Below are 26073 nucleotides of genomic sequence, written 5' to 3' on the forward strand. Positions count from 1 at the left end.
CCACTCGCACATTTTACCAGGTGGCTTGTGGATTACTGACTCTTTCTGCATCCTCTCAGGATCACACTCGGGTTGTCAGCCCCATCATTGATGTGATCAGCCTGGACAACTTTGCTTACCTGGCAGCATCCGCTGACCTCAGAGGAGGTGAGGGCGAGATCTGTAATCTCATTACACATAATCTCTCCAAGCAGCAGAGCACTAACAAACCTGGGGTGGGTTTCCCAAAAGCCTCTTAACACGAAGAGCAGCTTAACTAGGAGAGAGAGTGTTCATTGTGATGCTCGCTCTACCATTTAATGATGATCTTTGTGCTACGATGCTTTTGGGAAACCCGCCCCTGTTTAGTTAGAATCAGGGCTTTGAACCAGAATTTTTTTCCTATTGGTTCGTTCTGAACAGAAACGGAATTTTAACGTTTCCGGTTTTGGGTTCCACCATTAAATAGACGTTCCCGAACCAGTTAGAACAAAAAAAATTTCGTTCCTGGAAAGGTTAATTACGTTCCCTGTCAGCTGTTTAACAAATGGCTATAAAATTGTGTCTCTGTCTCATCCAGCTTAAGCCAAATGTAGGCTAATTCTATTACAACCTTCATTAAATAAGACAAGAAATAATTCAAAACAATTATTATTTCAAATGTTGGCGATTTGGATTCTCAGTATGTCTTCCCATCTACACAAACAGAAAAAGTGCCAAAAATGAAAGATAATTCGTTTAGTGTGTTACCAAAGGCTAGTCAGGCCCTATGCATTGATAGGCTAACAGAGGTTAACAGCATTTAATGTTTGCGAGCCTCTCATTAACGTGGACAAATATATTGATATCGTGTTTGAAATTGACGTTTTTGAATAACGATAGACTGCAATATTTACCTCTTATTTAAGATGTGGAGACGTGATAGTAGTCCACCCTCCCGCGCTCTCCATTCAGTCAGCGAACGTCACACAGGAAGTGAACCCCAGCGGGTCATAGAAACTTGCGCAGGAGAAGAATGACTTTTTTATTTGTAGGCTACGGAAACTTTGAGGAACGAAATAAAAACCGGTATTAACCGGTTACCATTATTTTTAATAAGCGCTTCTGTTCCGGAACATAAAAAATAATAAAGTTTCTGGTTTCGTTTCTGTTCCATGTGAAATAGAAAAAGTTCCTGGTTTTCGTTTTCGTTCCTTGAACCGGTTCAGAGCCCTGGTTAGAATATATTCTGGACATAAAGGAATAATATCGAAAACCCGTACTTGTTTATGACTAACTAATTTTCGGAGTTCAGTGTATTAAAAATTAACTTGGGTTGTTGCTAGTTAATAGTTGAACAAGTTAGTTAGCATTTAAAAGGTTGGAACGAGTTAAAGCCTGAACTGACTCCAGTTTGCTCTCTCACTCTGACTGCAGGGTTTGACTGGAGCTTACATTTTAAATGGGAGCAGATTCCTATTGAGCAGAAAATGGCCCGGACTGATCCAACCCAGCCAATCAGGTGAATCTCTCAATCCCTGAATGAGTTCCTAATGGCATACTGCACCCGTATATACGTTCTCCTATTCCTCAGCGTAGTATACAGGTTGTGAGAATGATTTGGTATGCTACATTCACTTTTGGACAGAGTTTCCTCAAATTTACGTCATACTGTACTGTTTTAAACAGAGCGTTTTGATTTACTGTGACCCACAATATTAAACTTTAGTGAGCAAACCACGAATGATGTAAAAATCAGTGGAGAAGGGCTTTGAAGAGTTAAAATGCTGTACAGGCTAACATAACTCTCTAACTTTCTGTTCTGTATTAAGTATGCTGTCAGAGCCAGTTAAGAATCAAATAGCTTTTAATTCAAAATATTGAAAATAAATGCACTCATTTGCTAGCATCAAATAATTCTCCTGTTTAGTGGTTGTTGGTTAGCATTAGCTTGTTTACAAAGACAATATTTTACTGAAGATACTCCTCAATTGTCAGTTTTTATCCCCTGCTGGCCGAAAGGCCCGAAGGGGGATTATTTCTTGGCGATGTCCGTCTGTCCTGGGAAGGGCGCTCACCTTTTGAAATCAACTCCTCTTACAATATTTGGAGGAATTTCACGAAACTTGGCAGGATTCTTTGTTATATGTCAGTACTACGCACATTATAATTTCGTTAAATTGGGTCACATTTTACCAGAGTTACAGCCCTTGATTTACAAAATTATAACTTGACAATTTCATGAGTGTGCGTTTTCCTTCTGAAATCAACTCCTCTCACAGTTGTTGGAGGAATTTCACCAAACTTGGCAGAAGGCCTTGTTATGTGTCTGTACTACGCATATTGTTATTTTGTTCAATTCGGTCGCATTTTATCAGAGTTGTGACCCTTGATTAACAACCTTGTACTTTCACAATTTCATGAAGGTGTGCTTGTCTTCTGACATCAACTCCTCTCACAATTTTTGGACGAATTTCTCGAAGCTTGGCAAAAGGTCTTGTTATATGACGATAATACGCATATTGCAATTTAATTTCGTTTGTGAAAATTTTCAGAGTTTTAACCCTTGATTAAATAACTTGTACTTTGACAATTTCATGAGGGTGTACGTTCTTCTGAAATCAACTCCTCTCACAACTTGTGGAGGAATTTCACCAAACTTGGTAAAAGGCTTTGTTATATGGCAGTTATACGCATATTGAAATTTTGTTTAATTTGGGCAAATTTTACCAGAGTTATGTATGGCCTTGATTATTAACAAACTTGTACTTTGGCAATTTCATCAAGGTGTGCTTACTTTCTGAAATCAACTTCCCTCACAATTTTTATCCCTCGCTGGCCAAAAGGCCCGAAGGGGGATTATGTCGTGGTGATGTCTGTCTGTCCGTCCGTCCCGGAAAGGGTACTCACCTTCTGAAATCAACTCCTGTCACAATTTTTGGAGAAATTTCATGAAACTTGACATGTTAAATGTCAGTAATACGCATATTGCAATTTCGTTCAATTCAGTCGAATTTTACCAGAGTTATGATATAGTTGCTAGTGGGGGATATTGTGCTCTCAGAGCACTCTTGTCTGGCTTTTATATTGAAAATGAAATGCCTGCGTTTCATTCTGGGATGCAGCAGTCCACTAAAATAGCTCTGCGTCTTTACTTGGAAAATGTGTACAAGTATTACTTTCAGATATCTTGTGCGTATAAATATGATGCATAGTAAGTCATTTTGAACACAGTTTTTGTCTTTTTCCTTTTCTCTTTCTAATCTCCTTAAATTTCTCACCTACAGAGGGTACCGTCAAACACGCGGGAAGGAAATGTTTCAGTAACAGAAGCAGTCAAGTGCTTTTGATAGTTTGTGGTGAATTCATTCAGCAGGAAGTGTTGGCTTTATAATGTATATTTGTTTGAAATCAAGAGTGCAGTTAGTGTTCGAGTTGTTTTGTCTACGCACGGAATCATAAAAAAGTAAGCCATTTGCTTGTTCTCTTTCTCCATGTGCATGTCTTCACTTTTTTAGGACTCCAGTGATTGCAGGTGGGATCTTTGTTATGGACAAGAGTTGGTTCAATCACCTGGGCCAGTACGACACTCACATGGACATCTGGGGTGGTGAAAACTTTGGTGAGTTCACCGAGTGCTGTGACTTCTAGATTTGAAATCCAGTGATGGATTACACAATGCGGGTTTGTAAACTCAACCTGTTGTTTAGTCAGAGTAAATATCCGTAGATAATAATTATCAGTGTCCGGAGCAGAGTCAAAGAGACAACATTAAACAGGGATAATCCATATTAGGGAATCAGGACAACGAGCAAGGGTCAAAACCAGGACATGGGAAACATGGAAACTTAAAAACAAACTAATGACACAAGTGCTTGATAAAACTTCACCATGTGATAAATACACAACATGGCAACTCATCTCATCGTCTCTAGCTGCTTTATCCTTCTACAGGGTCGCAGGCAAGCTGGAGCCTATCCCAGCTGACTACGGGTGAAAGGCGGGGTACACCCTGGACAAGTCGCCAGGTCATCACAGGGCTGACACATAGACAACCATTCACACTCACATTCACACCTACGGTCAATTTAGAGTCACCAGTTAACCTAACCTGCATGTCTTTGGACTGTGGGGGAAACCGGAGCACCCAGAGGAAACCCACGCGGACAACATGCAAACTCCACACAGAAAGGCCCTCGCCAGCCACGGGGCTTGAACCCGGACCTTCTTATTGTGAGGCGACAGCGCTAACCACTACACCACCGTGCCGCCACATGGCAACTCAAGACAAAGTAATAATGGGCTTAACACTAAACACATGGACGTAATTTGGAAACAAACCAACGATAAGGACAGGAGCAGAGACGGAACTAGACCAGAAACGCAAGCACATGGTAATATAAACAAACATGAAATCAGCAGTTGTCACACTCTGAACCATGCCACACACTGAAAGGGGAAATGTGTGACCGTTGCATTGAAGCAACACTATAGGCCTTATTTTTTTAGGCTATTACAGAAATAAGGCATAAGATTTGGGTGTGGTTGTATAAATTGGGATAGGACCTTTATTACTGTACTAGAAATATAGTCATTATCTGTCGTGTAATTTAGGAGCAAAGTGTTTTCAAAAATCCCAGTTACACTGGAAATATTAAGTGGTAACAGATAAAGCAGGAAAAATGGGTAAAGCTCCAGTTCTGCCTGCTGTTCTTAGGTCTGGTGGTTGAGTATTGTCTATTTATCCTATAAAACATGATACATGATATAATTCTTGGTTTGTATGAGCATGTAAAATAAATATATTGGATATACAGTCTGGTCCATAAGTATTTGGACAATGGCACAATTGTTGTGAGTTTGCCTCTGCACACCACCACAATGGATTTGAAAAGAAGCAGTCAAGATGTGATTGAAGTGTAGACTTTCAGCTTTAATTCAAGGGGTTTGGCAAAAATATTGCATTAACCGTTTAGGAATTACAGCTGTTTTATTCATAGTCCCTCCATTTTCACAGTCTCAAAAGTAATTGAACAAGCTAACATACTTATAAGGACAGCACGGCGGTGCAGTGGTTAGCACTGTTGCCTCACAGCAAGAAGGTTCTGGGTTCGAACCTCATGGCTGACGGGGGCCTTTCTGTGTGAAGTTTGCATGTTCTCCTAGTGTCTGCATGAGTTTCCTCTGGGTGCTCCGGTTTCCCCCACAGTCCAAAGCTACAGTGGTGCTTGAAAGTTTGTGAACCCTTTAGAATTTTCTATATTTCTACATAAATATGACCTAAAACATCATCAGATTTTCACACAAGTCCTAAAAGTAGATAAAGAGAACCTGGTTAAACAAATGAGACAAAAATATTATACTTGGTCATTTATTTATTGAGGAAAATGATCCAATATTACATATCTGTGAGTGGCAAAAGTATGTGAACCTTTGCTTTCAGTATCTGGTGTGACCCCCTTGTGCAGCAATAACTGCAACTAAACGTTTCCGGTAACTGTTGATCAGTCCTGCACACCGGCTTGGAGGAATTTTAGCCCGTTCCTCCGTACAGAACAGCTTCAACTCTGGGATGGTGGTGGGTTTCCTTACATGAACTGCTCGCTTCAGGTCCTTCCACAACATTTCAATTGGATTAAGGTCAGGACTTTGACTTGGCCGTTCCAAAACATTAACTTTACTCTTCTTTAACCATTTGTTGGGAGAACGACTTGTGTGCTTAGGGTCATTGTCTTGCTGCATGACCCACCTTCTCTTGAGATTCAGTTCATGAACAGATGTCCTGACATTTTCCTTTAGAATTCGCTGGTATAATTCAGAATTCATTGTTCCATCAATGATGGCAAGCCGTCCTGGCCCAGATGCAGCAAAACAGGCCCAAACCATGATACTACCACCACCATGTTTCACAGATGGGATAAGGTTCTTATGCTGGAATGCAATGTTTTCCTTTCTCCAAACATGACACTTCTTATTTAAACCAAAAAGTTCTATTTTGGTCTCATCCATCCACAAAACATTTTTCCAATAGCCTTCTGGCTTGTCCACTTGATCTTTAGCAAACTGCAGATGAGCAGCAATGTTCTTTTTGGAGAGCAGTGGCTTTCTCCTTGCAACCCTGCCATGTACACCATTGTTCAGTGTTCTCCTGATGGTGAACTCATGAACATTAACATTAGCCAATGTGAGAGAGGCCTTCAGTTGCTTAAAAGTTACCCTGGGGTCCTTTGTGACCTCGCCGACTATTACACGCCTTGCTCTTGGAGTAATCTTTGTTGGTCGACCACTCCTGGGGAGGGTAACAATGGTCTTGTATTTCCTCCATTTGTACATAATCTGTCTGACTGTGGATTGGTGGAGTGCAAGCTCTTTAGAGATGGGTTTTGTAACCTTTTCCAGTCTGATGAGCATCAACAACGCTTTTTCTGAGGTCCTCATAAATCTCCTTTGTTCGTGCCATGACACACTTCCACAAACATGTATGAAGATCAGACTTTGATAGATCCCTGTTCTTTAAATAAAACAGGGTGCCCACTCGCACCTGATTGTCATCCCATTGATTGAAAACACCTGACTCTAATTTCACCTTCAAATTAACTGCTAATCCTAGAGGTTCACATACTTTTGCTACTCGCAGATATGTAATATTGGATCATTTTCCTCAATAAATAAATGACCAAGTCTAATATTTTTGTCTCATTTGTTTAACTGGGTTCTCTTTATTACATCCGCCAAGGAGGTTATGTTTTCGGTAGTGTTTGTTTTTGTTTGTTTGTTGGTTTGTCTGTTAGCAACATTACGGAAAAAGTAATGAACGGATTGCTCTGAAATTTTTTTCCAGAGGTGTGACTGGGCACAAGTAACAATCCATTAAATTTTGGCGGTGATCCGGATCACCTTCTGGATCCCGGATTTTTTTAAAGGATTCTTGGCGGAGGTCTGTGCTCTCCGAGTGCTTTTCTAGTCTACTTTTATGACTTGTGTGAAAATCTGATGATGTTTTAGGTCATATTTATGCAGAAATATAGAAAATTCTAAAGGATTCACAAACTTTCAAGCACCACTGTATGTAGTTAAGTTAACTGGTTACTCTAAATTGCCCAGAGGTGTAAATGATTGAGAGGAGAAAACCTTTGTAATAATCCAGTAAAGGCAATAGGAAACCACTACTGTCCCGAGAAACCTTGATGGCTGAAGCCATCAGAGTGGCCACGTCACTGTAGTGATGTGCCAAATAGAGAGAGAGAACATAATTATAAATACCAGGATTATTTGTAATACTGGCGGCACGGTGGTGTAGTGGTTAGCGCTGTCGCCTCACAGCAAGAAGGTCCTGGGTTCGAGCCCCGGGGCCGGCGAGGGCCTTTCTGTGCGGAGTTTGCATGTTCTCCCCGTGTCCGCGTGGGTTTCCTCCGGGTGCTCCGGTTTCCCCCACAGTCCAAAGACATGCAGGTTAGGTTAACTGGTGACTCTAAATTGACTGTAGATGTGAGTGTGAATGGTTGTCTGTGTCTATGTGTCAGCCCTGTGATGACCTGGCGACTTGTCCAGGGTGTACCCTGCCTTTCGCCTGTAGTCAGCTGGGATAGGCTCCAGCTTGCCTGCGACCCTGTAGAAGGATGAAGCGGCTAGAGATAATGAGATGAGATGAGATTTGTAATACTTGGATGCAAATCCTTTGCAGGCAATGACCATGTGAAATATAGAACTCATAAACATTACCAAATGCGGAGTTTCCTCCCTTGAGATGCTTTGCCAGGCTTTTACTGCAGCCGCCTTCAGTTGCTGCTTGTTTGTGGGTCTTTCTGCCTTCACTTTTGTCTTGCGTGCTCAATTGGGTTGAGGTCAAGTGACTGACTCGGCCAGTTAAGAAAATGCGATTTACTTTGCCTTCAGAAGCTCTTGGCTTGCTTTTATCCATCTGTACTGTAAAGCACTGTCTTATCAGTTTTGCAGCATTTGACTGAATCTCAGCAGAAATTATAGCTCCGTATACTTCAGAATTTGTCCTGCTGTTTCTATCAGCACTCGCATCATGAATGAACACCAGTGACCCAGTTCCAATGGCAGCCATATATGCCGTGCCAAAACACTGTCTCCACCATGTTTGAAAGATAATGAGGTATGCTTTGAATCACGAGCCCGCCCTTTCCTGCTCCACACCCTTCTCTTCCCATCATTCTGGTACAAGTGAATGTTGGTTTCATCTGGACAAAGAATGTTGTTCAAGAACTGGGAATGCTTTATAGATGTTTTCTAGCAAAGTCTCACCTGGCCTTTCTGAGTGTTACCAGTGGTTTGCATATTGAGGTAAAATTTCTGTATGTACATTCACGGAAGTGTCTCTTGATAGTAGACTTGGAGAATGATATGCCTACCTCTTCGAGAGTGTTCTTGACTTGGCTAGATATTGTAAAGGGTTTTTCTTCAGCAAGGACAGAATTCTGCAGTCATCCACTTTATTAGTCTTCTGTAGTCTTCCAGGCCTTTTGGTGTTGCTGAGCTCGCTGGTGAGTCATTCTATTTAAGAATGTACCAAATTGTTGATTTGGCCACTCCTGAAGTTTCTGTTAACTCTCTGATGGGTCAGTTTGTTTGTTTGTTTGTTTGGTTTTTTTTTCAACCTAACGATGACTTTCATCACTTGCGTCGATACCTCCATGGACCACATATTGAGAGTTCCCATGAACAGCTACCAAATGCAAACTCAACACTTGAAATCAACTCCAGACCTTTTTTCTTCATGTCATGAAAGAATGAGGGAAAAAGCCATAACTGGCCATAAAACTCATCTCATCATCTGTAGCCACTTTATCCTGTTCTACAGGGTCGCAGGCAAGCTGGAGCCTATCCCAGCTGACTACGGGCGAAAAGCGGGGTACACCCTGGACAAGTCGCCAGGTCATCACAGGACTGACACATAGACACAGACAACCATTCACACTCACATTCACACCTACGGTCAATTTAGAGTCACCAGTTAACCTAACCTGCATGTCTTTGGACTGTGGGGGAAACCGGAGCACCCGGAGGAAACCCACGCGGACACGGGGAGAACATGCAAACTCCGCACAGAAAGGCCCTCGCCGGCCACGGGGCTCGAACCCGGACCTTCTTGCTGTGAGGCGACAGCACTAACCACTACACCACCGTGCCGCCATAAAACTCTACGTCAGTCAATTGCTCAATTACAGTTGGGTCTGTGTATGAAATGGCTGTAATTCCTGAACAGGTAATGAAATATTTTTTGTTAAATCCCTTGAATTAAAGCTGAAAGTCGACACTTCAGTCGCATCTTGAGTGCTTCGTTTCAAATCCAGTGTGGTGATGTACAGGGGCTAAACTACAAAAATTGTCACTGTCCAAATACTTGTATCTCTTCATTTGTCTTTGAACAGAGGTACCTCTGTTCAGAGGTGTGTATGTTCCATGTGGCTTGATGATATATCTCAGAAGATATTTCAGTTTGCAGTTAATCATCCTACCATCAAGCCAATGTTAAATTTATTGAAGCTTCAGAAGTCGCAAAATATGCACACTGTTCCTTTCAGTCTTTTGAAGCTGAACTGTGCCAGAATGGGATAAAGACAATAATCATGTGTGTGTGTGTTTGGGCATGTGTGTTTGGAGACCTTTGCTGGTTGAATTATTACCACCCTCACCCCGCCCCCCAGTTTGTAAAATATGCAAACTGTTCTTTTCAGTCTTTTGAAGCTGAACCATGCCAGAATGGGATAAAGACAATAATCGTGTGTGTGTGTGTGTGTGTGTGCGCGTGTTTGGGCACGTGTCTCTCGAGAGCTTTGCTGGCTGAATTAATGAAAAAGTGATGCAATGTTTCCCCACAGATACATTCTTTTCTAACCCCTGTGCTAATTTATGATCAGAAGACAAATAAATTTATTTCGATCTTTCCCTCTTCAACTCCCAGGACCCATCAGTAGATCCACATTTAAACTCCTCATTACATTTCTTGTAACGACATGCCACTAATAATTATATTAACTATTAATAATTAATAAACTATTATAGTATCTGGATGTAAATTCATACTGTAAACCATATGTATTTTAAGTTAGTATTGGACTGCTCTTTTAGATATACTGTACATTATTCTATCCACTTTCACTGGATATGAGCAATCGTGCACTCTGATTGGCTACTCTGCTACTAGGATATCAGCTCATATACCGCGAGTAGAGAAAAACAAAATGGCAGCGCGTGTTGCTGAACCAACCGAGGACGAAATAAAAACTCTACTCAAAAACAATATTGAATAAAAGTATTTGATGGTAAGAACTTATCTTTTTTTTTTTTTTCAAGAATTATTATTATTATTAGGGGCGGCATGGTGGTGTAGTGGTTAGCGCTGTCGCCTCACAGCAGGAAGGTCCTGGGTTCGAGCCCCGTGGCCAGCGAGGGCCTTTCTGTGCGGAGTTTGCATGTTGTCTGCGTGGGTTTCCTCCGGGTGCTCCGGTTTCCCCCACAGTCCAAAGACATGCAGGTTAGGTTAACTGGTGACTCTAAATTGAGCGTAGGTGTGAATGTGAGTGTGAATGGTTGTCTGTGTCTATGTGTCAGCCCTGTGATGACCTGGCGACTTGTCCAGGGTGTACCCCGCCTTTCGCCCGTAGTCAGCTGGGATAGGCTCCAGCTTGCCTGCGACCCTGTAGGACAGGATAAAGCGGCTAGAGATAATGAGATGAGATTATTATTATTATTACAGGATTTTTCACAAATTGCTACTGTCATTTTGCAGGGTTTTTTTTTTTTACATTCTAAGCAGAAATGATTTTGTTGGATGTTTTTGTGTAAAGTTTTTATTTATCGAATTTGCAAAAAAATGAAAATAAAAATGCCCTGTTTCTCAAAATCCAGTGAATGTTGATAGAATAAAACAGTTATTCCACTCAATCTCGTCGTACACGGCGTATAGCCAACTCGCCGCTATGTGCTTCATCAGCTATCAGCTCACGTACGACTTGATTTCGTGGAATAGCTGTTAATTATATTTTGTACTTAATCAGATATTTGGCTATTCTAACTAAGCAGCATGGTCAGTACTTTTTTTTTGTCCAATAACTGTATGGATGAGGGTACGTAATTCAGGTCATTAGTAAATTAGTACTTATATCGAACACAATTTTTGGACACACCTCAAGAATAGTACATTTACACTAGCAACTGCTTATTGTCAATAACCAAGTAGCTTATTATTATTATTATTATTATCTCATCTCATCTCATTATCTCTAGCCGCTTTATCCTGTTCTACAGGGTCGCAGGCAAGCTGGAGCCTATCCCAGCTGACTACGGGCGAAAGGCGGGGTACACCCTGGACAAGTCGCCAGGTCATCACAGGGCTGACACATAGACACAGACAACCATTCACACTCACATTCACACCTACGGTCAATTTAGAGTCACCAGTTAACCTAACCTGCATGTCTTTGGACTGTGGGGGAAACCGGAGCACCCGGAGGAAACCCACGCGGACACGGGGAGAACATGCAAACTCCGCACAGAAAGGCCCTCGCCGGCCACGGGGCTCGAATCCAGGACCTTCTTGCTGTGAGGCGACAGTGCTAACCACTACACCACCGTGCCGCCCATTATTATTATTATTATTATGTATTGCAAATTATATTTTAGGGCGGCACGGTGGTGTAGTGGTTAGCGCTGTCGCCTCACAGCAAGAAGGTTCGGGTTCGAGCCCCGCGGCCGGTGAGGGCCTTTCTGTGTGGAGTTTGCATGTTCTCCCCGTGTCTGCGTGGGTTTCCTCCGGGTGCTCCGGTTTACTCCACAGTCCAAAGACATGCAGGTTAGGTTAACTGGTGACTCTAAATTGAGCGTAGGTGTGAATGTGAGTGTGAATGGTTGTCTGTGTCAGCCCTGTGATGACCTGGTGACTTGTCCAGGGTGTACCCTGCCTTTCGCCCGTAGTCAGCTGGGATAGGCTCCAGCTTGCCTGCGACCCTGTAGAAGGATAAAGCGGCTAGAGATAATGAGATGAAATTATATTTTACAGTTTTGAAGTTTTGGTATTGGTAAGTTGATCAAAGCACAAGTGATCAGGAACATTAGAGAGGTAAAGAAATCAAATCTAAATCAGTTTTTATTGCAGAAAGCATTGCTACGAAGAAAGAGGAATTACTGTAGGTTGTAGATTAGTCTCTTGTGCAAAACGTGATAATGTTCAACTATCCTAATATCTGTGAATCTGTACTGCATGTTCTTCATTTTATGCTGCTTTTTCATCAGTAGATTTTTATTTCTGCCATCACTGCTCTCTCAAATCCCGGTTTTATTTTTACTCGAACAGTTGCCACATTTCCATGCTTGACTTTTGCTTCGAATTATACTCTGTTGAAATGTATCGTGTTGCCCCACCCCATCCGCTGTGCATTGCCAAAAGTTGCTGTACCTCATATCACTGAATCGCCTTCTCAAGAAAGAGGGACTGCTGGGAGCTTTGTCTTACTGAATCACTGCCATGTATAAACATTTACTTATGGTGTATTAATATACTTATACTGTAGATGTTGTTAACGCAATGAAAATACTCTACATACTTTGATTTATGTATTTATTTGTTCATCTTTTCATAGTCACGCCACACAACATTTTGGATTTACTCACTTTTTTTTTTTTTTACTTCTACATCCCTGATTCCTTGTTTCATTTCCTCACTTTTCCTCTCTCTTTGGCTCTTACACAGAGCTGTCATTCCGGGTGTGGATGTGTGGAGGCAGTCTGGAAATTTTACCCTGCAGTCGCGTGGGCCACGTTTTCAGGAAACGCCACCCTTATGACTTCCCAGAAGGCAATGCTCTCACCTATATCAAGTGAGTACAGTCTCTTAATTCTATTTACAATGATACTCTGTACAGTGAACCTGATTTTCAGTGTTAAATGCTTACGTGTGTTTGTGTGTGTTAGGAATACACGGCGAGCTGCAGAAGTGTGGATGGATGACTATAAGCAGTATTATTATGCTGCAAGACCTTCTGCTCAGGGAAGGGCCTTTGGGAGGTCAGGCGTTATGGCTCTTTAAAGGGCTGATGACACGAACATGACTCTATGCAATTTCTTAAATAAACTATACAACATGGCAAACGTTAGATTTCTGTTATAATTACGTGAAAAGAAGCTGTTGTTACGCGAATATCCAACTATTAATTGCACAGCGCAAGAAAACTGGGTCCGTGGCTCGCGGCCATGCTGTGACGTCAGCGGAAGAACACGCTGCGGTTCACTGGCTGTTCTACTCAATGGAAATGGCGCATGAAAACGCCGGTGAACTCTCTAGTGCTATCTCTTCCTCTGAACAAAAGAACAACCAAATACTGGTACTTTAAGCAGTGATCATGATGGTATGATTTTATCTGATTTTAAATAAATGAGATTGATAATAATGTGAATGTTCACAACTAGAACATACAAACTCTGCAGCTTCTGATTCAGCAGCTGCGTCATACTCCGCAAAAACATCAGCAAGAACCTACAATATAAATGGAAATGCAATACACTAAGCTCAAATGACTTTTGGAAAGTATAATTTCTAAATTTTTTCTACATATTCTTGAAGTCGGTCATCGGGGTACTTGCTACCGTTCCCTAACAACGCATGGCAAAGGGTAAAGTGTAGTGCTGCTACGAGTACTTGCTAAAGCCTCCATTGGAAGATCCTCGATGTGCTGATAAGACATACAGTTCTATAGAACACACAAGTGTCACGATAATCACAAAACAGATGCAAATTGTTAAAATACCTAATTTTTAAGCAATCATGTATTGATCTCTTCCGAATAGAATCTATGATAGCCTACCCTCTTTACCCTTTGCCTCTCGTTGCTAGGCGGCAGTTACATGAAAGCCGCAAGCTTTCACAAGCAAATACATGACTGATATCATGCCGACTTTATGATTACATTAATGATTATCATGAATGTGTACTCTATGATGTGTACTCTATGAGCGCTCTGGAGCGAGTCACTTCCAAGATGGCCACGCAGACCGCATGGTTACTATTTTTAGCATCATGTCGGAGCACTCTATAGCTCTACGTACCTTTATCTTATGTCGTTTCTCAACACATGTTCTGACAGGAGGACTGTCTTTGGAGGAGTCGCCTTGTCCCAGGCGACTGCTGGATCCGGCATAGCTACTAGTAGACCCCCTCCGGAATACTGTAGGCACTGCTGATGGTAGCAACACACGTTTGTGCTGAACTGAACACCCAAGAGATTCTTTAAAGCTGGGAAGGGTGTCAAAACAATCCAAATCGAAGTGTTCAGAGCACAGGACGGATGTTGGTGAGGGCTCCCACTTGTCACGAGTGCGCCTGACTTGCTTCACCCACTTCGCATGCAGCTCGGGATCTCTGGGAAACTTGAATAAACCTTACCCCATCCTTGTGGGTTTTGGAGCAAAAGCCGGCAACACAACGCGAAGGCATAATAACTAATATATATATATATATATATATATATATATATATATATATATATATATATATAAAATGTATAATAATAATACTAATAATGATAAACTGAACACCTGTCGCATCAACAACAAACTGGTAAGTTAGGAGGAAGGTTCTTTCGCTGACGTCATATAGCCCCTCCTCCTCATTCGACTCCTGGGTGCTGCAGCCCTGTCAAATTTGCCCAAATAGCCGCGTTTTTTTATCATAACTTGTAAAATAGGCGCCTTCATTAATTAATATATGGATCATCTGGAATTACTTTTTATGTTATAAAACATCGCCAAAGATGTCAAAAACGTGTCATCAGCCCTTTAATGTCTATGCATTGTTCTATTTTGAAACGAAATAATCTGATTTGTCCCTTATTTTCCACATTTCTTCACAGTATTGCTGACCGACTGGATCTAAGAAGGAAGCTGAACTGTAAATCTTTCCGCTGGTATCTGGAGAATGTGTATCCTGAGCTCAGGTCAGTTTCAAATACCTGTCCATTTGTAGGCCACTAAAGGTCGATCTTACAATTGTATTTAGCTTAGTAGAGAAGTGTGATTTAAATGTACAGTTTTCTTAAGATTTTGTCATGTGTTTGTCAGGATTCCAGAGCAGAAGGGTACATATAGTCTGCTGAAACAGGGTGGACTCTGCCTCGAAAGCTACAACAGAGACAGTCTGGGTCTGGCTGAGTGCAAGAGTGGCTCGAGTATACCTGCCTCACAGGTGTGCGTGCGTGCAAAGGAAACCTTTTTTTTATACAAAACCTGCAACTTTTAATTCAACCCCTTCGGACACAAGGAAAAATGCTATGGAACTTCATGTGTACAGTTGTACACTATGTCTGAAGGGGTTAAAAAAAACAGATTTAGGTGGAGACATAGCATGAATTATCTGTGTTTATAGAACATTTATATTTAAGTTATTCCACGAAATCAAGTCTTACATGAGCTGATAGCCGATGAGGTGCATAGTGCCGAGTTGGCTATAAGCCATGTACAATGAGATTGAGTGGAGCAACTGTTTTATTCTATCCACATTCACTGGATTTTGAGAAATAGTGGGGTTTTTTTTTTTGCAAATTCAATAAATAAAAACTTTATACAAAACGTCCGACAAAATCATTTCTGCTTAGAATGTAAACAAATTGGCGAAATGACGGTAGGAATTTGTGAAAAATGCAATAATAATTCTTGAAAAATAAAAAAAGATACGTTCTTACCATCATTTTTTTTTTTTTTAATTTTTGGGGTTTTCTTCTTCTTTAGGGTTTTTTTGCCTGTTGGCAAACCAACTTAAAGGTGCATTACCGCCACCAACTGAGCTGGAGTGTGGAACAGGCGATATTGGGGGGGGGGACAAACAAAATATTATTTTAGCCATTTCTGTTTCTTTTAAATACTTGATAATTTTTGGGTTTTTGTTTTTGAGTAGAGATTTAATTTCGTCCTCTGTTGTTTCAGCAACGTGCTCCGCCATTTTGTTTTCCTCTACTCACGGTATATGAGCTGAGAGCCTAGTAGTAGAGTAGCCAATCAGAGCGTGTGATTGCTCATATCCAGTGAATGTGGATAAAATAAATATCATTTTATGTAGAATAGTAAGACAGTCTGTATGTATGCGTTATCTTTTTGTCACATTTGTGTACAGTTGAGTGCAAAGTTTGCACACACACACACACACACACACACACTAGGGTGCATCAGTTGCCCCCTAAAAATGAAAAGTTCCTCCGATCATGATGCATTTTTGTTTTTATGTTCCTTTTGGTAAGAAAACACACTGGGTGAAATATTTTGACACAATTCAAAAGTTTAATGGTGGCACCAGGAGCTCAAAGTTATGGAAAAAGCTGCTATTTTATGACAAAATTTCGATCACTTTTCATGAAACATTATGGCACCTTATAGAGTATACCAAATATCTTAGATACACATTTTTAGTACATATTCTAAATATATTATCAAGCGCAGTTTGAGTTTTAGCTGTTCATTGAATCATTGTTCAACTACTTTTAAACAATACACATGTATTATGAATCACATTAATGCTTCTCAATCCCTTGCAAAGGTTCTTAACATGATCTCTGGGTCACAAGAAATCAATAAATGGAGTCCAACATTGTGATTCAAACCTTACGCGAAAACATAAAATAAGCGTTTTTTGGCAAAAAATGAACCTCATGGTGCCACCATTAGACTTTTGAATATGGTCAAAAAATTTTACAGGATGTCTTTATTGGTGAAAAGGAACACCCAAACAAAAATGCATCAGATTTTATGAAAGTGAGGGCAACTGATGCACCCTAACACACGCGCACGCACACTTTTTTTTTTTTTTGGGGGGGGGGATGGCTATGTGTTACAATTTGCAATATGTATTTTTACACTTCTACAAAAAATAAAATGAAACTGAATCCTACAACAAAATAGCAATCCAAGGTATGAGCATGTTTTAATTTTTTTTTTTCCAGCATGTACATGAAATTTCAATTAATATGTATTTTTGTTCTGTAAACACCTTTTTGAGACAAGAAAGATATAAGAATGACATGTATATTTGTGCATATTCATAATTTGGGGGAAAAAAGAAAAGAAAACAGACTTTCCTTCAGCCTCAAAAAGGCCCGTCTCATCTTTAAGCCAACTATATTCATCACTTCTTTCTGGCCTGATTATCTCATAAAAATGTTTCTAATTCTTCCCAGTTGAAAATTTTCATTATAAAGGATTCTTGACTATATGGCCAAAAGTTTGTGGCCACCTGACCATCACACCCATATGCGCGTTTTGAACATCCCATTATAGATTTAGTCCCTCCTTTGCTGTTTTGATAACCTCCTTTATTCTGGGAAGGCTTTCCACTAGATTTTGGAGCGTGGCTATGGGAACTGTCCCCATTCAGCCAGAAGATCATTAGTGAGGTCAGGTCACTCCAACTTTGGCAAACCTTATCATCATGGACCTCACTTTGTGCACAGGCACATTCAGTACGTTTACATGCACATCCAAATCGAGCTGCTGTCGGTAATCGAGCAAAGGGTCCCAGCAGGGGTGCCAGAGAAATCCAATCCTACATGCACACAAGGAAATTGAGCTATTGTGTGAGGTACATTGTGCACCCGAGCCACAGGTGGCGCTACACGCCCCATCGTGTTGGTACACTTCCGGTTGTCGTCATGAAGAAGAGCTATTCAAGAGTGTAAACAAAGTTATCAGTTCCGTGTTCTCCATTGCGCGTTTTTCTCCCGTCCATGAATTTTAATATATTCAACTCCTTAAGCTGAATGAGCATGAACTCTGTCTCCTCATTGCTCCAGAAGTGCACGTTTCTGCTCGCCATTTTCTCTTCTTCGTTTGTTCCTCCTGACCTCTTCTGCTGCTCGCTACTACTGTTGTCATGCCGACCGAGGCTGTCGTGTTTCCCGCTTGTGGTCTCGTCACTCGTCACTTCCGGAAGGGGCAGTGCTGAAGTAAGTAGCTCGAATACGTAGTTCAATAGGGTATACATGCACTAAGTAGCTCGGCAAAAATCGCATAATCTAGGTCGTGTAGCTCGATTACGAGAAATCAAGTTCGGTTCAATTTCAGCCTAGCTAAGGTGTATCCATGGCATTTAGAACTTCGATTTCAGTCGAGCAACGGCAGAAATTCGATTTTCTCTATGTGCATGTAAATGCACTCATTGTCGTGCTGAAAAAGGTCTGGGCCGTGTAGTTCCAGTGAAGGGAATTTGTAATGCTACAGCATACAAAGACTTTCTAGCCAATTATCTGCTTCCAATTTGATGGCAAGAGTTTGATGAACCATATATGGGTATGATTGTCAGGTGTCTACAAACTTTTGGTTATATAAGGTATGTGAAAAGACAGAGTGTTTTAACCTCTTCTCTGTCTCATTGTCTTGTTTTTGTTCAGAAATGGATGCTGGTTGAGCCCCAGATCCGCCAACACGACCTGTGTTTTACTGTCACTGCGTTCTCCTCAGGGTCAAAGGTCAAACTGGAGCCCTGCAGCCCTAAAGAGTCCAGACAGGTGAGCATATGAGCATCAGCCGTACTGATGGCAAAAGTAAACTAGTGCAGTCTAAAATGCATAAACGTACTATACCACTAATTAAGCAGCTGTGAATGAAAATGCAAAATACATTTTAGTTATTAGTATTTGGAGAGCACTCTTGGGTGGAGAATGTTTTAAAAGTGTCAGTTTGACTGTTTCTCCTTATGTGGCCAGCTATTAAACTCTTCTATAAGAATGGATCACAGATACAGTGGTGTTTTGAAAGTTTGTGAACCCTTTAGAATTTTCTATATTTCTGCATAAATATGACCTAAAACATCATCAGATTTTCACACAAGTCCTAAAAGTAGATAAAGAGAAGCCAGTTAAACAAATGAGACAAAAATATTATACTTAATTTATTTATTGGGGAAAATTATTCAATTATATATCTGTGAGTGGCAAAAGTATGTGACCCTTTGCTTTCAGCATCTGGTGTGACCCCCTTGTGCAGCAATAACTGCAACTAAACGTTTCCAGTAACTGTTGATCAGTCCTGCACATTGGCTTGGAGGAATTTTAGCCCATTCCTCTGTACAGAACAGCTTCAACTCTGGGATGTTGGTGGGTTTCCTCACATGAACTGCTCGCTTCAGGTCCTTCCACAACATTTCAAGTGGATTAAGGTCAGGACTTTGACTTGGCCATTCCAAAACATTAACTTTATTCTTCTTTAACCATTCTTTGGTAGAATGACTTGTGTGCTTAGGGTCGTTGTCTTGCTGCATGACCCACCTTCTCTTCAGATTCAGTTCCTGGACAGATGTCCTGATGTTTTCCTTTAGAATTCACTGGTGTAATTCAGAATTCATTGTTCCATCAATGATGGCAAACCGTCCTGGCCCAGATGTAACAAAACAGGCCCAAACCATGATACTACCACCACCATGTTTCACAGATGGGATAAGGTTCTTATGCTGGAATGCAATGTTTTCCTTTCTCCAAACATAACGCTTCTCATTTAAACCAAAAAGTTCTATTTTGGTGATCTTTCGCAAACTGCAGATGAGCAGCAATGTTCTTTTTGGAGAGCAGTGGCTTTCTCCTTGCAACCCTGCCATGCACACCATTGTTGTTCAGTGTTCTCCTGATGGTGGACTCATGAACATTAACATTAGCCAATGTGAGAAAGGCCTTCCGTTGCTTAGGCTACATCCACACGACAACGGCAATGAGATGTTATTAAAAAAATATCGCGTCCACATGGGCAACGGATCAGTAAAATATCAGGTACATATGGCAACACAACGCTTGCTGAAAACGATGCAATACACATGCCACACCTCTAGGGGTGCTGTAAGACGGTCCCTTCGGAGACACCAGAACAATAGAAGAAGTAAGGACGCATGCGCATAAACTATTATGCGCGAGACCTCATATTAGCCACAAAGTCAGAAAAATCTGTTCGTAAAATTACATTATAATGACCAAATACAATGAAAAGTATTTTTCCAGTCTCACCTGTGAAAGGTAATCCCATGTGATCTCGTTTGGACGGCAAACCTGTTGGTACAGTTAAACGCAGCACATGAATGGGGCATCTTTATTCTCCGCTTTGACCCATCCAATATGGCGGCGAGGATGACGTATGATTCTACGCGGAAGGCGGCGTCTTTAATGGTCTGGAATAAACTGAATGCTACATGTTGATGGATTAATTTGTTCTTCTATGCCCTTTTTGAGGAATGTATTGTAGGACTTAAACCAACATCTGAAGAGGTGAGATCGCTCATTTTTTTCCCTATTTTTGCTAGCGAGATTGACTCTGCCCTAAGGGCTATTCTCTCTCACTTTGCACCATTACACAATAAATATTCACAGTGAAAATATTTTGTAAGCGCGTTTCATGAACCAAGTTATAGGATTTGTTGACAACTCGCATCGAGTTCGTTACACTTCTACCCGGCGTGAAGCACATGTGGTTGTGACGTCATCATAAACAAATCCGTTCTACTCATCCAGACGACTTCGCAATGGCGCCGTTGCCAGATCTTTCCACTCTGGAACCCGTTCTCAAAAGATTTCATTTTGGGGCACCCAAAACGCCTGTGCCGTGTGGACGCCAGGCCGAAACGATAAACAGTTTTATCGGATTCACCTGAATCCGTTGCCTTGTGGACAGGGCCTTAGAAGTTACCCTGGGGTCCTTTGTGACCTCGCCGACCATTACACGCCATCACTCTTGGAGTGATCTTTGTTGGTGGACCACTCCTGGGGAGGGTAACAATGGTCTTGAATTTCCTCCATTTGTACACAATCTGTGTGACTGTGGATTGGTGGAGTCCAAACTCTTTAGAGATGCTTTTGTAACCTTTCCCAGCCTGATGAGCATCAACAACGCTTTTTCTGAGGTCCTCAGAAATCTCCTTTGTTCGTGCCATGATACACTTCCACAAACATGTGTTGTGAAGATCAGACTTTGATAGATCCCTGTTCTTTAAATAAAACAGGGTGCCCACTCACACCTGATTGTCATCCCATTGACTGAAAACACCTGACTCGAATTTCACCTTCAAATTAACTGCTAATCCTAGAGGTTCACATACTTTTGCTACTCACAGATATGTAATATTGGATCATTTTCCTTAATAAATAAATGACCAAGTATAATATTTTTGTCTCATTTGTTTAACTGGGTTCTCTTTATTTACTTTTAGGACTTGTGTGATTTGTCTCATTTCCTGATGATGTTTTAGGTCATATTTATGCAGAAATATAGAAAATTCTAAAGGGTTCAAAGCACCACTGTATATTAGTGTAGTTTACGTTGTTTATCACTGAATGAGTTTTGGCATAAACACTTCAGCAATAGAAGTTTTAGCAAAAAAGTTCAACTTGAGTCAACACACAAAGGTGATCTGTGTTGCTAAGCAACTAGGCATCCTTGAAAGAAAGAATAGTTTGTATTGTCATTACATTTCCCATCTGGGGACATTTTCCCTCCCAGTTCATTAGTGTTTGGTGTAAATTTTTCAAGCATAATGAATCGTGCAGTTTTGTAACTGAACCATTCTTTGTATTCAGCTGAAATCATGAGGAATTCAATATCTAAATATCGACATCATGTTATTGTGGAACTTCGCATCTCGTTGCATATCAGCAACAAATTATTTCAGCAATTCTCTTGCAGCTTTTGACCATCAATCATAAGAGGTTACGTTCTCTTTCCAACCCAGCTGGACCTGGAACTGATCTAAGCTTGATTTATGTCGTTACATTTGGAGCTAAAGATAGACCATGTGTGAGTGTGTGTGCATGTTCATATCTTTTTTAATGTCAGTGAATGTGGTTGTATCTTGTGCTCAGAGCCCATCACTGATTAGGGTGTGTGTGGATGAAAACAGGCTCTAGGGCTTCGTTAGGAGTTATAATTTGGTGCAGTTATGAGACAGGGTGCAGGATGTATATGTTGTGTATGGTTATGATACAATATAGCGGTGTCTCAATATAATACAGTTGAACGTTAGGAAACGGTGATGTTTTATTTTCAACCATCCAGTTTCAGTTAAAGGGGAACTGAAGTCATTTTTTAACTTGCTTTATTTCTTAATTAACGTGTTATTCAGTTACATTTTCGGTTTTAGTAGCCTTATATCGTGACTCATATTGACAATTAATGGCAATTAAATATTATACTTATCGGCCTATTCGGTTTTTAGCCATGTTGAATTTAGTTCGTTTGGTCCACGGCAGGCGTCACTTATCCGTGCGATCTTCACGAGACTTGTGCAAGACTTCGAAACGTGAAGTGTCAGCCAGGTGTCAGTGCCGCCATTTTGAAAGCTGTTTTCCAAACGAAATATTGCACAGAAACGAGTTTAAATGACGATTACTGCCTACTTTTTTCAAACTTTCCTGATTGCTATCAAAACAAACAAAACTTCCGGCTTGATTACATCAGCATTCGAAAGAGGGTGCGCGTGTCTTTTGACAACGCTGGCAGATGTCGGTCACTTTGATTTCCGCTGTACGTTTTACTTCCGTCCTACGATGTCTCGCACGGGTCTCAGCGAATCTTGTTTACAGCTGTTGTTTTGACATATGGACTGATATATTACAGAGCATATTTCAAACACTCGTAACTTGCTATAGCAGTGACAAAATAGTGATCAGAAATACAGTCCTATATTTAATAAAATGAGATAAATAGAATTTTGATCATAAAAAAAATTTGCCTTCAGTTCTCCTTTAAGATTAGACCTGTTGTGCACTCTGAGATGCTTTTCTGCTTACCATGGTTGTAAAGAGTGGTTATTTGAGTTACCATAGCCTTCCTTTAGTTTTCTGCGTGTTGTTCAGTGAAGCCAGAAATCCTGCCCCAAATATGGTGACCTAAACAGTGACTGAACCCCCTCGGTTACCCCCTGAAGGAAAGACCGCTCATTCAGAAATATCTCATACAAAAGTTTCATGAAAGTTATTTAAACACACATCACCAATAACAATCTTACAGTGTAGCCTCACGGATGAATAATCTCCGTTTCGTTTGTGTGATCATGGGAATAAATGGCAGAGGGCACAAATGTCTTCCTGGATGTTTCCACGTGTTCAACAGTTAAATGATTGGCGCTCTTACTGAAGAAAAGGAAATAACTCCTTTGTGAATGGATCATCACTCAGTTTCACATCATTATCTGCTGTCTTTCTCCATGCTGATAATTCTCAACTAATCTAATGGAACCTCATCCATCACTGCTTGGTTCACTGCACGGGTCTGATCTCTGTCTGTGATCTCACACATTACTGTGGATCTGTGAGTGATTAGCTACTTTACATTAGGACGTTCGTGGAGTCGAAAGATGTGGCAGCTGCAAACTGCTAATACTTGAGTCTTACTTAAAACTTGCTTTATTAAAAGCAAGAATTATACTTTGTTTTGAGAGGGCTGAAGAAGTCTGAAAAAAATGACAAAACCTAAACAAAAAAAAAAGACAAATAATTAAATTGCTCTTTTTGTGATGGCTTTTAGAGGACACCCTTAGAAACCATATCTTAAAAATTATACTGTACTGGTTTTGCCACAAGGTCTAAACCACATAAATGCAAAATTTCTGAAAAATAAAGAATTAAAGGCACAAAACATACCCTGTTTTGTGTCTTTTTTTTGGGAAATTATTAAATAGATATGTTTATTCATAAATATGAAGGATCTATCTTGTGCTTCACACCACCAGACAAATATGAATTAATTTAAATATTCATCATACTTTATTTGTCAGAAGTTTACATACACTCATCATGGACATGAATGTCATGGCAATATTGGGCTCTCAGGGATTTCTTTGAACGGTCCTTTTTCTGGGGAAGAATGATTGTACAACATATACTCACCTGCTAATTTAATAGGAACTTGTTCTTGATTCTAAGATTCCTGTTCTTGGCTGGCAGGAGTGGAACCCAGTGTGGTCCTCTGCTGCTGCATGCTGAGATGCTTTTCTGCTCACCACGGTTGTAAAGAGTTGCTATGAGTTGCTCTGTCTTTTCCTGGAAGCCCGAACCAATCTGGCCATTTTCCTCTGACCTCTCTTATCAAAAAGGTTTTCCCACCCACAGAACTGTTGTTCACTCAAATTTTTTTTTTTTTTTTGTATTTTGCTCCATTCTGTGTAAACTCGAGAGACTGTTTTGTGTGTGTGTGTGTGTGTGTGTGTGTAAACCCCAGGAGATCAGCAGTTTCTGAAATACTTCAACCAGTCCATCTGGCACCAACACCCATGCCACAGTGAAAGTCACAGAGATTACATGTTTTTCCCTTTCTGATGTTTGAAGTGAAAATTAACTGAAGCTCTTGATTTCTATCTGCATGATTTTATGTGGTGGCACGGTGGTGTAGTGGTTAGCGCTGTAGCCTCACAGCAAGAAGGTCCGGGTTCAAGCCCCGTGGCCGGCGAGGGCCTTTCTGTGCAGAGTTTGCATGTTCTCCCCGTGTCCGCGTGGGTGTGCTCCAGTTTCCCCCAAAGACATGCAGGTTAGGTTAACTGGTGACTCTAAATTGACCGTAGGTGTGAATGTGAGTGTGAATGGTTGTCTATGTGTCAGCCCTGTGATGACCTGGCGACTTGTCCAGGGTGTACCCCGCCTTTCGCCCGTAGTCAGCTGGGATAGGCTCCAGCTTGCCTGCGACCCTGTAGAACAGGATAAAGTGGCTAGAAATAATGAGATGAGGTTTCCTGGCACAGACCCGACTTTTTAGCATAGGCCACATATTTCCGATAGGGTTGAGTTCAGGGCTTTGGGAAGGCCATTCCAAAAGCTTAATGTTAGCCTGCTTTATCCATTCTACAACCAGCGTTGTTGTGTTTGGGGTCATTGTCCTGTTGGAATGCACAATTGTGTCCAAGTTCAACTGTCTATCTGATAGTTGGACATTAAGCTGAAGAATTCTATGGTAGTCCTCCTTCTTTATTAGTCCATCCACTTTGTTTAACCGTGCTTAACAGTGGGTACAGTGTGCTTGAGATTGAATGCCTTACCTTTGTTCCTCCAAACATATCTCTGGTCATTGTGGCCAAACATCTCAATCTTTGTCTGATCTGACCATAAAAGTTTCCTCCAGAAGGCTTTTTCTATATCCATGTGGTCAGCTGCGAACTTTACTCGAGCTTGAAGGTGTTGATTTTGGAGTAAGGGCTTTTTTCTTGGACAGCAGCCTTTAAGTCCATGGTGATGTAAAACTCACTTGACTGCAGACAGTGACACTGGTGTTCCAGCAGCTTCCAGTCCTTGGCAGGCCTGTGCCTTGGTGGTTCCTGATCACCCAAACCAATTTCCTCTCAGCTGAGGATGAGATTTTTAGGGTTTTTTTCCAGATCTTGGCAAAGAAGCTATACCTCCCAATAACTGAAATTTGTTAAACAAACCCTTTTAATGTTGACACAGAGAAGCTAACAGCTGTAGTCAGTCATGATCACTAACAGGAAGTTAAGAGGCCTTGGACATTTTGGAACTTTCATCACCAATGAATTCATTGGGCATATGTAAATTTTTGAGCCTGTATGTATGATTTTTGATTTCAGAAAACCCAAAATAAATGAAAACTTGCGCATCAAATTCTTTTTTTCCTCTATTAAAGATGTATATTTGTAGGTGCAATCAGTTAATTATTGAAATTAAGTGATCAATCTCATTAAATCAGTCTCATTAAATTTGAAGGTTAATAATTAAAATGAATCAATCCCATTGAATCATTTACTTTGACTCATTTGAATTGAATCATACCATTGAATCAGTCTCATTTGAAGTGAATCATTCAGTGAATCATTTAGTGAATCGTTCAATGAATCATTTAGTGAATCATACCATTAATCCTGGATAAATTACCAAACAGCTAGATTATGGTATATTTCCAAATTATTATTGATCACTTACTATATTACATAAATCTGCACCTTTTTGAATTCTTTGCGATTGGGGACTTCAGATATTGTTCACACCAACAAGATGAATACACACAGCTTTGATAATAAATGAATTTATTATACAAAGATAAAAATAATAATCAATATATACAAGCAGTGAGGTGTGTGTGTGTGTTAGGCCCCTAGGCCTGAGCCAAGGTGTGTGTATGAGGGAGCTATAA

General features: G+C 40.7%; 1 protein-coding gene across 1 annotated transcript in view; it reads left to right on the forward strand.

Annotated features, from left to right (window-relative positions):
- The window catches only part of galnt16 (UDP-N-acetyl-alpha-D-galactosamine:polypeptide N-acetylgalactosaminyltransferase 16), a 97779-nt gene that overhangs the window by 58406 nt on the left and 13300 nt on the right, over positions 1–26073 (forward strand). The window contains exons 7-14 of the mRNA XM_060933085.1: positions 60–147; positions 1396–1480; positions 3477–3580; positions 12677–12803; positions 12898–12990; positions 14832–14915; positions 15040–15163; positions 18354–18470. Of these exons, the coding sequence (XP_060789068.1) occupies positions 60–147; positions 1396–1480; positions 3477–3580; positions 12677–12803; positions 12898–12990; positions 14832–14915; positions 15040–15163; positions 18354–18470 (822 nt within the window). The remainder of the gene's footprint in view (positions 1–59; positions 148–1395; positions 1481–3476; positions 3581–12676; positions 12804–12897; positions 12991–14831; positions 14916–15039; positions 15164–18353; positions 18471–26073) is intronic.

Source organism: Neoarius graeffei, chromosome 11 (genome assembly GCF_027579695.1).
Source record: "Neoarius graeffei isolate fNeoGra1 chromosome 11, fNeoGra1.pri, whole genome shotgun sequence".
Taxonomy (NCBI): Eukaryota; Metazoa; Chordata; class Actinopteri; order Siluriformes; family Ariidae; genus Neoarius; species Neoarius graeffei.